Consider the following 12376-nt stretch of genomic DNA (forward strand, 5'->3'; position numbering starts at 1 on the left):
AATTACATGACCATAGTAACTAATTAGATGACCATAGTAACTAATTAGATGACCATAGTAACTAATTAGATGACCAAAGTAACTAATTAGATGACCATAGTAACTAATTAGATGACCATAGTAACTAATTAGATGACCATAGTAACTAATTAGATGACCATAGTAACTAGTATATCATGCAGATTCCAAGCATTGAATTACTTAGTATAGTTGAAGACTTTCGGTCATGAGAAAACATGACTGAACATCATTATTGGCAACTACAGTTTCGACATACTTGCCAACCCTCCCGGATTTTCCGGGAGACTCCTGAAATTCAGCGCCTCTCCCGAAAACCTCCAGGGACACATTTTCTCCCGAAAATCTCTCGAAATTCAGGCGCAGCTGGAGGCCACGCCCCCTCCAGCCCCATGCGGACCTGAGTGACGTGTCGACAGCCTGTTTTCACGTCTGCTTTCCCACAATATAAACAGCGAGCCTGCCCAATGACGTTATAACTGTAGATGTTTTATGGCGAGTTCTTGGTTTCTTATGTGGTTTTATTGTTAGGCAGTTTTATTAACGTCCTCCCAGCGCGGTAACAACACACAACAACAGCAGTCACGTTTTCGTCTACTGTAAAGCAGTGTGTCTGCCGTAAACAGCAATGTTGTGACACCTTTAAACAAGACAATACTGCCATCTACTGTACGTTTTGGGCCATGCTAGGGAGAAATGGAAGATCCCAGACTCTAGTGCAGGGGTGTCAAACTCAAATACAGAGTGGGCCAAAATTTAAAACTGACCAAAGCCGCGGGCCGAGGTTGAACTAATTAATCTTTTAATAGGGACCCAAAAACGTTTTTCATTGAATATTGAACAAGCAAGGCTTATATAACTTTATAGTGACATGCAAAATTGAGTTTAAAATAATAATAATATTAATAAAAAAATATCAATGGCATATCAAATCAAATTTAAATAAAAATTGAATGCCTCTTTTGTATTTGCAGCCTTTTATGGTAAATATTAACATTAACTTTTTCCAGAGGCTAATACATTTGAAAATAAAATAATGAATAAATCTGTGTTGGCCCTGTGATGAGGTGGCGACTTGTCCAGGGTGTACCCCGCCTTCCGCCCGATTGTAGCTGAGAAAGGCGCCAGCGCCCCCTGCGACCCCGGAAGGGAATAAGCGGTAGGAAATGGATGGATGGATAATGAATAAATCAACCATTCAGGCCTTTTTACTGCTCAGTTAATGTCAGGGCTCAGGTGGGTGGGGTTAGGGGGGCGGGGTTTGTTGGTAGCGGGGAGGGGGTGTATATTGTAGCGGTCCGGAAGAGTTAGTGCTGCAAGGGATTCTGGGTATTTATTCTGTTGTGTTTATGTTGTGTTACGGTGCGGATGTTCTCCCGAAATGTGTTGGTCATTCTTGTTTGGTGTGGGTTCACAGTGTGGCGCATGTTTGTAACAGTGTTAAAGTTGTTTATACGGCCACCCTCAGTGTGACCTGTATGCTGTTGATCAAGTATGCCTTGCATTTACTTACATGTGTGTAGAAGCCACATATATTACGTGACTGGGCCGGCACGTTGTTTGTGAGGAGGAAAACCAGACTTGACAGGTTGTAGGGGACGCTAAAGGCACACCCCCATTATTGTTGTCCGGGTGGAATCCGGGAGAATGGTTGCACCGGGAGATTTTCGGGAGGGGCACTGAAATTCAAGAGTCTCCTGGGAAATCGGTGAATGCGGTGTTACAGCGGCACCGCTGTAACACACCGGCGGGCCAGCTCTAATGTTAATTTGATATTGCCTCAAGGGCCAAATGAAATTACACGGCGGGCCATATTTGGCCCGCGGGCCAGAGTTTGACACCTATGCTCTAGTGCAGGGGTGCCCACACTTTTTCTGCAGGCAAGCTACTTTTCAATTGACCAACTCGAGGGGATCTACCTCATTTATATATATCATTTATATTTATTTATTTATGAAAGAGACATTTTTGTAAACAAGTTAAATGTGTTTAATGATAATACAAGCATGTGTAACACATATAGATGTCTTTTTTTCACGAAGACAAGAATATAAGTTGGTGTATTACCTGATTCTGATGACTTGCATTGATTGGAATCAGACAGTAATGATGATAACGCCCACATTTTCAAATGGAGGAGAAAAAAAGTTGTCCTTTCTGTACAATACCACATGAAAGTGGTTGGTTTTTGGCATCTAATTCATCCAGCTTCCATACACTTTACAAGAAAAACATTGGCGGCAAATTCCGTAGCTTGCTTGATTGACATTCACGGCACCCGAGGGTCTTGTGAGATGACGCTGGCTGCTGCCAGTTCATTATTAGGAAAAAATGACAGAGAGGAAGGCGAGAAACACTTTTTATTTCAACAGACTTTCGCGCCGTCCCTTCCGTCAAAACTCTAAAGGCCGACTGCACATTTCCTATCTTCACAATAAAAGCCCTGCTTCATGCTGCCTGCGCTAACTAAATAAGAGTCTCGGAAAGCTGGCGTGCACAAGTGATGTGCACGCCAGCTTTCTGAGGGATCGCTTGTGCACGCCAGTTTTCCGAGACTCTGTATTTAGTTAGCGCAGGCAGCATGAAGCAGGGCTTTTATTGTGAAGATAGGAAATGTGCAGTCGGCCTTTAGAGTTTTGACGGAAGGTACGGCGCGAGAGTCTGTTGAAATAAAAAGTGTTTCTCGCCTTCCTCTCGGTCATATTTTCATAATAATGATCTTGCAGCAGCCAGCGTCATCTCACAAGACCCTCCGGTACCGTGAATGTCATTTAAGTGACGTCTTGGTGAAGATTGATGATCACTCATTTTTAGGTCTATTTTTTTTAAAAGCCTGGCTGGAGATCGACTGACACACCCCCCGCGGTCGACTGGTAGCTCGCGATCGACGTAATGGGCACCCCTGCTCTTGTGCGTTTGATGAAAGCACTTTTGTGCGTGCCACACAGCAATGCATCATCAGAGACCCACCATGGTTAGAAAAATAGTGACAGAGAATTAGAACAAGGATGGACAATTCAACCCTTAACTCAACAATGAGTAGATGATGAGGGACGGCGTGGCGCAGTGGGGAGAGTGGCCGTGCGCAACCCGAGGGTCACTGGTTCAAATCCCACCTAGAACCAACCTCGTCACGTCCGTTGTGTCCTGAGCAAGACACTTCACCCTTGCTCCTGATGGGTGCTGGTTGGCGCCTTGCATGGCAGCTCCCTCCATCAGTGTGTGAATGTGTGTGTGAATGGGTAAATGTGGAAGTAGTGTCAAAGCGCTTTGAGTACCTTGAAGGTAGAAAAGCGCTATACAAGTACAACCCATTTATCATTTATTTATTTAGATGAGTGTTATGTGTGTGTATATATTAATAAATGAACACTGAAATTCAAGTATTTCTCTTATGTATATATATAATAAAATAAATATATGAATATATGAAAACCCTTTTTAGACCAGTTGATCTGCCGTTTCTTTTCTTTTTCTTCTATGTCCCACTCTCCCTTGTGGAGGGGGTCCGGTCCGATCCGGTGGCCATGTACTGCTCGCCTGTGTATCGGCTGGGGACATCTCTGCGCTGCTGATCCGCCTCCGCTTGGGATGGTTTCCTGCTGGCTCCGCTGTGAACGGGACTCTCACTGCTGTGTTGGATCCGCTTTGGACTGGACTCTCGCGACTGTGTTGGATCCATTATGGATTGAACTTTCACAGTATCATGTTAGACCCGCTCGACATCCATTGCTTTCCTCCTCTCCAAGGTTCTCATAGTCATCATTGTCACCGACGTCCCACTGGGTGTGAGTTTTCCTTGCCCTTATGTGGGCCTACCGAGGATGTCGTGGTGGTTTGTGCAGCCCTTTGAGACACTAGTGATTTAGGGCTATATAAGTAAACATTGATTGATTGATTGATTGATATATATAGCTAGAATTCACTGAAAGTTAAGTATACTCCTCCCCTCTTAACCACGCCCCCGCCCCCCACCTCCCGAAATCGGAGGTCTCAAGGTTGGCAAGTATGAGTTTTGACCTTAAAAAATCTAAAAAAAAATATTTGAGAATGTCCGGCCTCCGTGCCTTCGTTTGCCCAGGTGTGTTCCAGGAAGTCTTCATGTGCTCTAATGAAGTGGTGTTGCGTCGTCTCGTTTGTGTTGCTTCCCCTCAGAAGGCTGGCTAAATCCACCCTCTTCCTCATCCCTCTGTTTGGAATGCACTACACGCTTTTCGCCTTCCTGCCTGAAACCACGGGAGTGGCAGCCAGACTCTACATCGAGCTGGGCCTGGGATCCTTTCAGGTAGCGAGACACCTGAAACCAGCAACTCAAATGCGTGGTGACGTCAGCAGCGTGACCCCCCCCCCGGTTGTGTCCTTTTGCAGGGTTTTGTGGTGGCTCTGCTTTACTGCTTCATGAATGGAGAGGTAAGTCATGGAAAATGACAGCCACATTTTTTAAATGACACTCACATATTTGGCTTTTAGCAAAAATAATAATACTCATTTCTATATCACACTGGCAACTGTTCTTAATATTTTGTAAGTGTGCTGGTGATGGGAGGGGGTGACACGGTCCACTGAAGACATCAATAGGAATATACAATATGAGTTGGGAAATTGTGTTAGATGTAAATATAAACAGAATACAATGATTTGCAAATCATTTTCAAGCCATATTCAGTTGAATATGCTACAAAGACAACATATTTGATGTTCAAACTCAAAAACATTTTTTTTTTTTTTTTCAAATAATCATTAATTAAGAAGGCTTCACGGTGGCAGAGGGGTTAGTGCGTCTGCCTCACAATACGAAGGTCCTGCAGTCCTGGGTTCAAATCCGGGCATGTGTGGAGTTTGCATGTTCTCCCCGTGACTGCGTGGGTTCCCTCCGGGTACTCCGGCTTCCTCCCACTTCCAAAGACATGCACCTGGGGATAGGCCCCTCCCACCTCCAAAGACATGCACCTGGGGATAGGTTGATTGGCAACACTAAATGGTCCCTAGTGTGTGAATGTTGTCTGTCTATCTGTGTTGGCCCTGCGATGAGGAGGCGACTTGTCCAGGGTGTACCCCGCCTTCCGCCCGATTGTAGCTGAGATAGGCGCCAGCGTCCCCCGCGACCCCGAAAGGGAACAAGCGGTAGAAAATGGATGGGGATGGATGGACATTCAGTCACGTTTTGCACTTCCTGGTTTGGTTTGTTTCCATGCCAACGTATTAGTTCCCACCTTGTCACGCCCCTGCCCTCAGTCCCGCACCTGTTCCTGATCATCACAGCCAGTATTTAAGTAATTTTCTTTCTGTTCATCATTCTGGGATCTTCTCACATGCGCACGCACCCTACCCATGCTGCACCTCCTTCATGTCCTTGTCCATAGTTCCATGCCGTGTAAGTTTGTGTATTTATGCCATTGTGCTAGTTTTGTTTTGTTTGTATATAATCATGCCATTGTGCTAGTTTTGTTTTGTTTGTATATAATCATGCCATTGTGCTGTTTTGTTTTAAGTATAGTGTAGATTTTTGTGTGAATGTTGTCTGTCTATCTGTGTTGGCCCTGCGATGAGGAGGCGACTTGCCCAGGGTGTACCCCGCCTTCCGCCCGATTGTAGCTGAGATAGGCGCCAGCGCCCCCCGCGACCCCAAAAGGGAACAAGCGGTAGAAAATGGATGGAGATGGATGGACATTCAGTCACGTTTTGCACTTCCTGGTTTGGTTTGTTTCCATGCCAACGTATTAGTTCCCACCTTGTCACGCCCCTGCCCTCAGTCCCGCACCTGTTCCTGATTATCACAGCCAGTATTTAAGTAATTTTCTTTCTGTTCATCATTCTGGGATCTTCTCACATGCGCACGCACCCTACCCATGCTGCACCCCCTTCATGTCCTTGTCTATAGTTCCATGCCGTGTAAGTTTGTGTATTTATGCCATTGTGCTAGTTTTGTTTTGTTTGTATATAATCATGCCGTTGTGCTGTTTTGTTTTAAGTATAGTGTAGATTTTTGTGTGAATGTTGTCTGTCTATCTGTGTTGGCCCTGCGATGAGGTGGCGACTTGTCCAGGGCGTACCCCGCCTTCCGCCCGATTGTAGCTGAGATAGGCGCCAGCGCCCCCCGCGAGCCCGAAAGGGAACAAGCGGTAGAAAATGGATGGAAGGCATTAATTAAGAACTTGATGCCAGCAACACGTGACAAAGAAGTTGGGAAAGGTGGCAATAAATACTGATAAAGTTGAGGAATGCTCATCAGACACTTATTTGGAACATCCCAACTCCATCTTTCTACTGTGACTTCTCCAATATTAATTGAACAAATTGCAAAAGATTCAGCAACACAGATGTCCAAAATACTGTGTAATTATGCCGTTAAAGCAGACGACTTTTAGCTGTGTGTGTGTGCAGCGCTCATACTTCCTAAAAACCCGTGACGTCTTGCGTACACGTCATCATTACACGACGTTTCCAAGACGAAACTCCCGGGAAATTTAAAATTGTAATTGAGTAAACTAAAAAGGCTGTATTGGCATGTGTTGCAATGTTAATATTTCATCATTGATATATAAACTATCAGACTGCGTGGTGGCTAGTAGTGGCTTTCAGTAGACCTTTAAGTTGGACAACCCTATTTTTTAACATGACATAAAAAAAGTAAAAACATTAAAGCAATTAAAAAAACAAAACAATTTTTCCAATATTTGGGTGCTATAAAGACCCAACAATCAAGTTAAAGTGCTGTTTCAATACAGCCGTCCCTAATGGAGTGTCTCCATGATACTTGACAATGTCATGTTTGCCTCCCTGCTGTGCGACCTGCAGGTCCAAGCAGAGCTGCGGAGATGGCTGTGGAAGTGTCACAGCCAGAGTCATCGCACCCCCGCCAAGCGAAGCATTTCTCGGATCACGGTTCGATGCCACGGGGGGCTGCGGAGGCCTCCTTCCACTGGCAACGTGTCGTCGGTATGAGACCAATGTTCTTTAGCCACACTAAATGGACAATATTGAAGAGCTGCTACAAGGGAAGCCCCGAGTGTATATTGCATGTGTTGGACATGACCGCTGCAAGGTGGCGCTGTGGAGTCGTGTCTCAAACAGGACGGACAATGAGTAGTATTTATCACAGCGGTGTCTCAATCCCAGTTTGACCTGCAAGATGACAGTGTGACATCAAATTCAATAAACAACCTTACCTTGCAGGGGCTTTGCACTGCATCTCCAGGGGTATGTCAGGTGGCGATTTGTCGCCATCTTGTGGATATTTCAGGAAGTTCAGGTCAGTGACCATGATGTTTAATATATCTTGACATCTACAAAACATTTCCTAGTCATGGTGCAGATCAAAAAGATGAACCAACACAAAAAGTCAACACACAATGTCACACATAAGACAACCCGCTCACTAAAGTTTGTGGATATCATAGAATAAAAAGATCCATCATCATTTAAAAAAAATAAAAATAAATCGATATTGCACCCATTTAAATCCATTGCAAGGCATGATGGGAAAAATGGAGAAAATTCTCTCCACACTTATCCATGTTGGACTTCTAGCTGTAAAGTGTCTTTCACAACATTTTGCTTTGTGCATGCATTTTATTCCATTTAAAGGCACAGTTTGCACCATTAGGAGTGTGACAAATAAAATGTGGAGATATTCGAAAGTATTCAAACAACATGACAGGAGCTTCTTATGATACACAACTATTTTATACCTACAGTATTTCCTTTTATATATAAAAAAAGAAAGGAGTTTGAGTAAAAAATAAATAGCAATTTTTAAATTGTATTTTTGAATCAATTATTATTATTATTTTTTACTTATTTACTTATTTATTATTTTTTAATATTAATTATTTAATAATGTATTATTTATTTAATTATTACTTATTATTATTAACTATTTAATTATTATCAATTATGTATTAATTATTTTTAAAAAAATTATCTTTTGTAATTATTATTTTTAATTTATTATTTTTAATCAATGATTTGTGTTTAAGAGAGCCTAAATTATAGTTAGGAACAATGTTTTAACTCACATATTTTAACTAAATAATTCGTAAAATCTAATAATTGTATTTTTGGTTCAGGAACCACAGCAATAAAAGTACATGGTCTGAGAAATACAATCTGACATTATTCTGATTATTTAGTTTATTGTACAGTATATGACTTTCAGTAATTAGGTTTTACTTTTAGTCAGTTGACTTATGAAGACAAGTTGCTGAAGTGCTGAATGTTAAGCTGAATGTTGCACCTGGGGCTGCTCGTACTTGGCATGCAGGCCCATCGTAAGTAAGACTTCGTATGCAGGCCCATCATAAGTAAAACTTGGTATGCAGGCCCATCATAAGTAAGACTTGGCATGCAGGCCCATCATAAGTAAGACTTGGCATGCAGGCCCATCATAAGTAAAACTTGGTATGCAGGCCCATCATAAGTAAGACTTGGCATGCAGGCCCATCATAAGTAAGACTTTGGCATGCAGGCCTATCATAAGTAAGACTTGGCATGCAGGCCCATCATAAGTAAGACTTGGCATGCAGGCCTATCATAAGTAAGACTTGGCATGCAGGCCCATCATAAGTAAGACTTGGCATGCAGGCCCATCATAAGTAAGACTTTGGCATGCAGGCCTATCATAAGTAAGACTTGGTATGCAGGCCCATCATAAGTAAGACTTGGCATGCAGGCCCATCATAAGTAAGACTTTGGCATGCAGGCCTATCATAAGTAAGACTTGGCATGCAGGCCTATCATAAGTAAGACTTGGCATGCAGGCCCATCATAAGTAAGACTTTGGCATGCAGGCCTATCATAAGTAAGACTTGACATGCAGGCCCATCATAAGTTAGACTTTGGCATGCAGGCCCATCCCATCATAAGTAAGACTTGGCATGCAGGCCCATCCCATCATAAGTAAGACTTTGCATGCAGGCACATCATAAGTAAGACTTTAGCATGCAGGCCCATCCCATCATAAGTAAGACTTTGCATGCAGGCCCATCATAAGTAAGACTTGGCATGCAGGCCCATCATAAGTAAGACTGGGCATGCAGGCCCATCATAAGTAAGACTTTGGCATGCAGGCCCATCCCATCATAAGTAAGACTTGGCATGCAGGCCCATCCCATCATAAGTAAGACTTGGCATGCAGGCCCATCATAAGTAAGACTTGGCATGCAGGCCCATCATAAGTAAGACTTGGCATGCAGGCCCATCATAAGTAAGACTTGGCATGCAGGCCCATCATAAGTAAGACTTGGCATGCAGGCACATCATAAGTAAGACTTTAGCATGCAGGCCCATCCCATCATAAGTAAGACTTTGCATGCAGGCCCATCATAAGTAAGACTTGGCATGCAGGCCCATCATAAGTAAGACTGGGCATGCAGGCCCATCATAAGTAAGACTTGGCATGCAGGCCCATCATAAGTAAGACTGGGCATGCAGGCCCATCATAAGTAAGACTTTGGCATGCAGGCCCATCCCATCATAAGTAAGACTTGGCATGCAGGCCCATCCCATCATAAGTAAGACTTGGCATGCAGGCCCATCATAAGTAAGACTTGGCATGCAGGCCCATCATAAGTAAGACTTGGCATGCAGGCCCATCATAAGTAAGACTTGGCATGCAGGCCCATCATAAGTAAGACTTGGCATGCAGGCCCATCATAAGTAAGACTTGGCATGCAGGCCCATCATAAGTAAGACCTGGCATGCAGGCCCATCATAAGTAAGACTTGGCATGCAGGCCCATCATAAGTAAGACTTTGGCATGCAGGCCTATCATAAGTAAGACTTGGCATGCAGGCCCATCATAAGTAAGACTTGGCATGCAGGCCTATCATAAGTAAGACTTTGGCATGCAGGCCCATCATAAGTAAGACTTTGGCATGCAGGCCTATCATAAGTAAGACTTGGCATGCAGGCCCATCATAAGTAAGACTTGGCATGCAGGCCTATCATAAGTAAGACTTGGCATGCAGGCCCATCATAAGTAAGACTTGGCATGCAGGCCCATCATAAGTAAGACACATCTGACCAAATGTTCCGATAAATGAATAAACCTCAAGTTGACACAGTCCTCCAATCCAAACACTTGACTAGGACAACTTTGCTCATATTTATTCAGCATTCCAATGTACACAACATGGATGTTGGACCTCACTTCACGACACACCGTCACAGGAAGCCGGATGACCAATTTCGTGTTTTTTTGACATTGACTTTCCTCGTGTGGTCATGAAAGCCCGTCATCACTGACAAGTGCAAACATTACACTCCCCAGTGGACATATCACCCCCTGGAGGCATCAAACATACTAAATATGCTCCTAACACCACACCACTTGCTTAAGAGATTCCACATCTGCAAAAAAATGTAAAATAAATAAATACAAATAAAATATATACAGTTTGATGACACTGAATTGAAGACGATGGCAAGTGATGGCAGGCATCAGTAAGAGCAGCTGAGCAACAACTGTACATTCAAATATGCATTGGCAATAAACAATAGTTTAGTACAGGGGTGTCCAAACTTTTTCCACACTGATATTTTTCATTTTCAAACCATAACAAAATATGTGGATTTTTTTTTTTTTTTTTTACCTTTAGGGCTGCCGGGGGACTATAAAGGGTATAATGTTAAAAACAAGTCAAACTATCATTTTTTATTATTATTATTTAATTCTTATAGTAAATATCTACAGTATATCAACTTCAAGTTGATATAAAGTTAAAAAAAAACAAAAGGTTTTATGTCTTTTCTGTTAACGACAATTTTTTTTTTTTTATAATAACACTGAAATATGCAGTATTTCCTTCCCCCAATGCCCAAAACATTCAGAAAGCAATGTTTGATGCCTTAAAAAGATCAATAATGCAGGACACCATTGATTTTAATTCATTATTATTTTTGAGTAATCACAGTGAAAATATAAATAAAATCCCATTAAATATATTTGGGATTCAAAAGGTGGCCCACTCAGAAAGTGATACATTTTTATTATGTTTTTTTTTTTTAAACTTTCAACACTTAAGTTACGAGATCAACTTAAGAAATATCCGTCCATTTTACATTTGAACTATATTTATATAGCGCTTTTTCTCTAGTGACTCAAAGAGCTTTACACAGTGAAACCCAATATCTAAGTTGCATTTAAACCAGTGTGGGTGGCACTGAGAGCAGGTGGGTAAAGTGTCTTGCCCAAGGACACAACGGCAGTGACTGGGATGGCGGAAGCGGGGATCGAACCTGCAACCCTTAAAGTTGCTGACACGGCCGCTCTACCACCTCTATTTATTTATGTCGCCCTACTATTATTTTGTTTGGTTTTTTCGCTCTTTTGTCAAAGAAAACGTTGATGTTTTTGTATGGCCACCACACAAAATATACAACATTTTCCACATGAAACATTTTAAAGTGAAATATTTTAAATAATTGGAGCGTTGAATAGGTCAATAATTCATTAAAACATTGATTTTTTTTTTTGAGCAATGGCAAAAAAAGGAAAAATAAAGACAAAAGAAGAAAAAAACAGCCTACATGACAGCTTTGTGTCAACATTGCAAATTGTTGTGGGGCAGCATAGCTCGGTTGGTAGGGCGGCCGTGCCAGCAACTTGAGGGTTGCAGGTTCGATTCCCGCTTCCGCCATCCTAGTGTCTGCCGTTGTGTCCTTGGGCAAGACACTTTACCCACCTGCTCCCAGTGCCACCCACACTGCTTTAAATGTAACTCAGATATTGGGTTTCACTATGTAAAAGCGTGTTGAGTCACTTGAGAAAAGCGCTATATAAATATAATTCACTTCAGTTCACCGTTCTCATTAGATTTCACCTGATTCCAATTTTTTTAAATTTATTTTTGCAATAGCATTATCAGAATGTGTGGTGGGCCGGTAAACGAATAGCTGCGGGCCGCAAACGGCCCCCGGGCCGCACTTTGGACACCCCTGGTTTAGTCAAAAAAGAAAAATAAAATAGCATATAAACACAAACACATCACAGAAAAAAATACTTTCATTACACAATAAAACATTTTGGAAACTCTATTTTCTCCCAAGCTTTTGCACTTGTAGCATTATAGGGCCCGCTGTTAAAGGGCCTGTTGGCTTAGGGGTCGGGAACCTTCTGGGCCCGTTTCCACCCAATCAAAAGCTTACAGTTTCCCCAGGTAAGGACCCACACCTGTCGCCATCTGACAATTAGTTAAGATCTAGCTTTGCTGGATTTATTTTAAATGAATGAGAAAAATAAAATCATGAATATTGAATGTGCAAACATGACATTGTGGGATTACATCACTTCCTTCCTTCATAGATTCTAATTATTCACCTTTTGTACTTAAAGGTGTGTGTGTGTGTGTGTGTGTGT

At 42.4% G+C, this 12376-nt stretch overlaps 1 protein-coding gene across 3 annotated transcripts in view; it reads left to right on the plus strand.

Moving 5' to 3' along the window:
* LOC133568849 (vasoactive intestinal polypeptide receptor 1-like) overlaps nt 1-7191 on the plus strand; it is a 115195-nt gene extending 108004 nt beyond the window's left edge. For 2 of the 3 annotated variants that reach the window (XM_061921025.1, XM_061921027.1), the window contains 3 exons: nt 4174-4303; nt 4387-4428; nt 6817-7191. In XM_061921025.1, coding sequence (XP_061777009.1) covers nt 4174-4303; nt 4387-4428; nt 6817-6963 — 319 coding nt within the window. In that variant the 3' untranslated portion in view covers nt 6964-7191. The remainder of the gene's footprint in view (nt 1-4173; nt 4304-4386; nt 4429-6816) is intronic. The other variant, XM_061921026.1, reaches the window with a different exon arrangement.
* The last annotated feature ends 5185 nt before the right edge of the window (nt 7192-12376 follow it).

Source organism: Nerophis ophidion, linkage group LG14, assembly GCF_033978795.1.
Source record: "Nerophis ophidion isolate RoL-2023_Sa linkage group LG14, RoL_Noph_v1.0, whole genome shotgun sequence".
Lineage (NCBI taxonomy): Eukaryota > Metazoa > Chordata > Actinopteri > Syngnathiformes > Syngnathidae > Nerophis > Nerophis ophidion.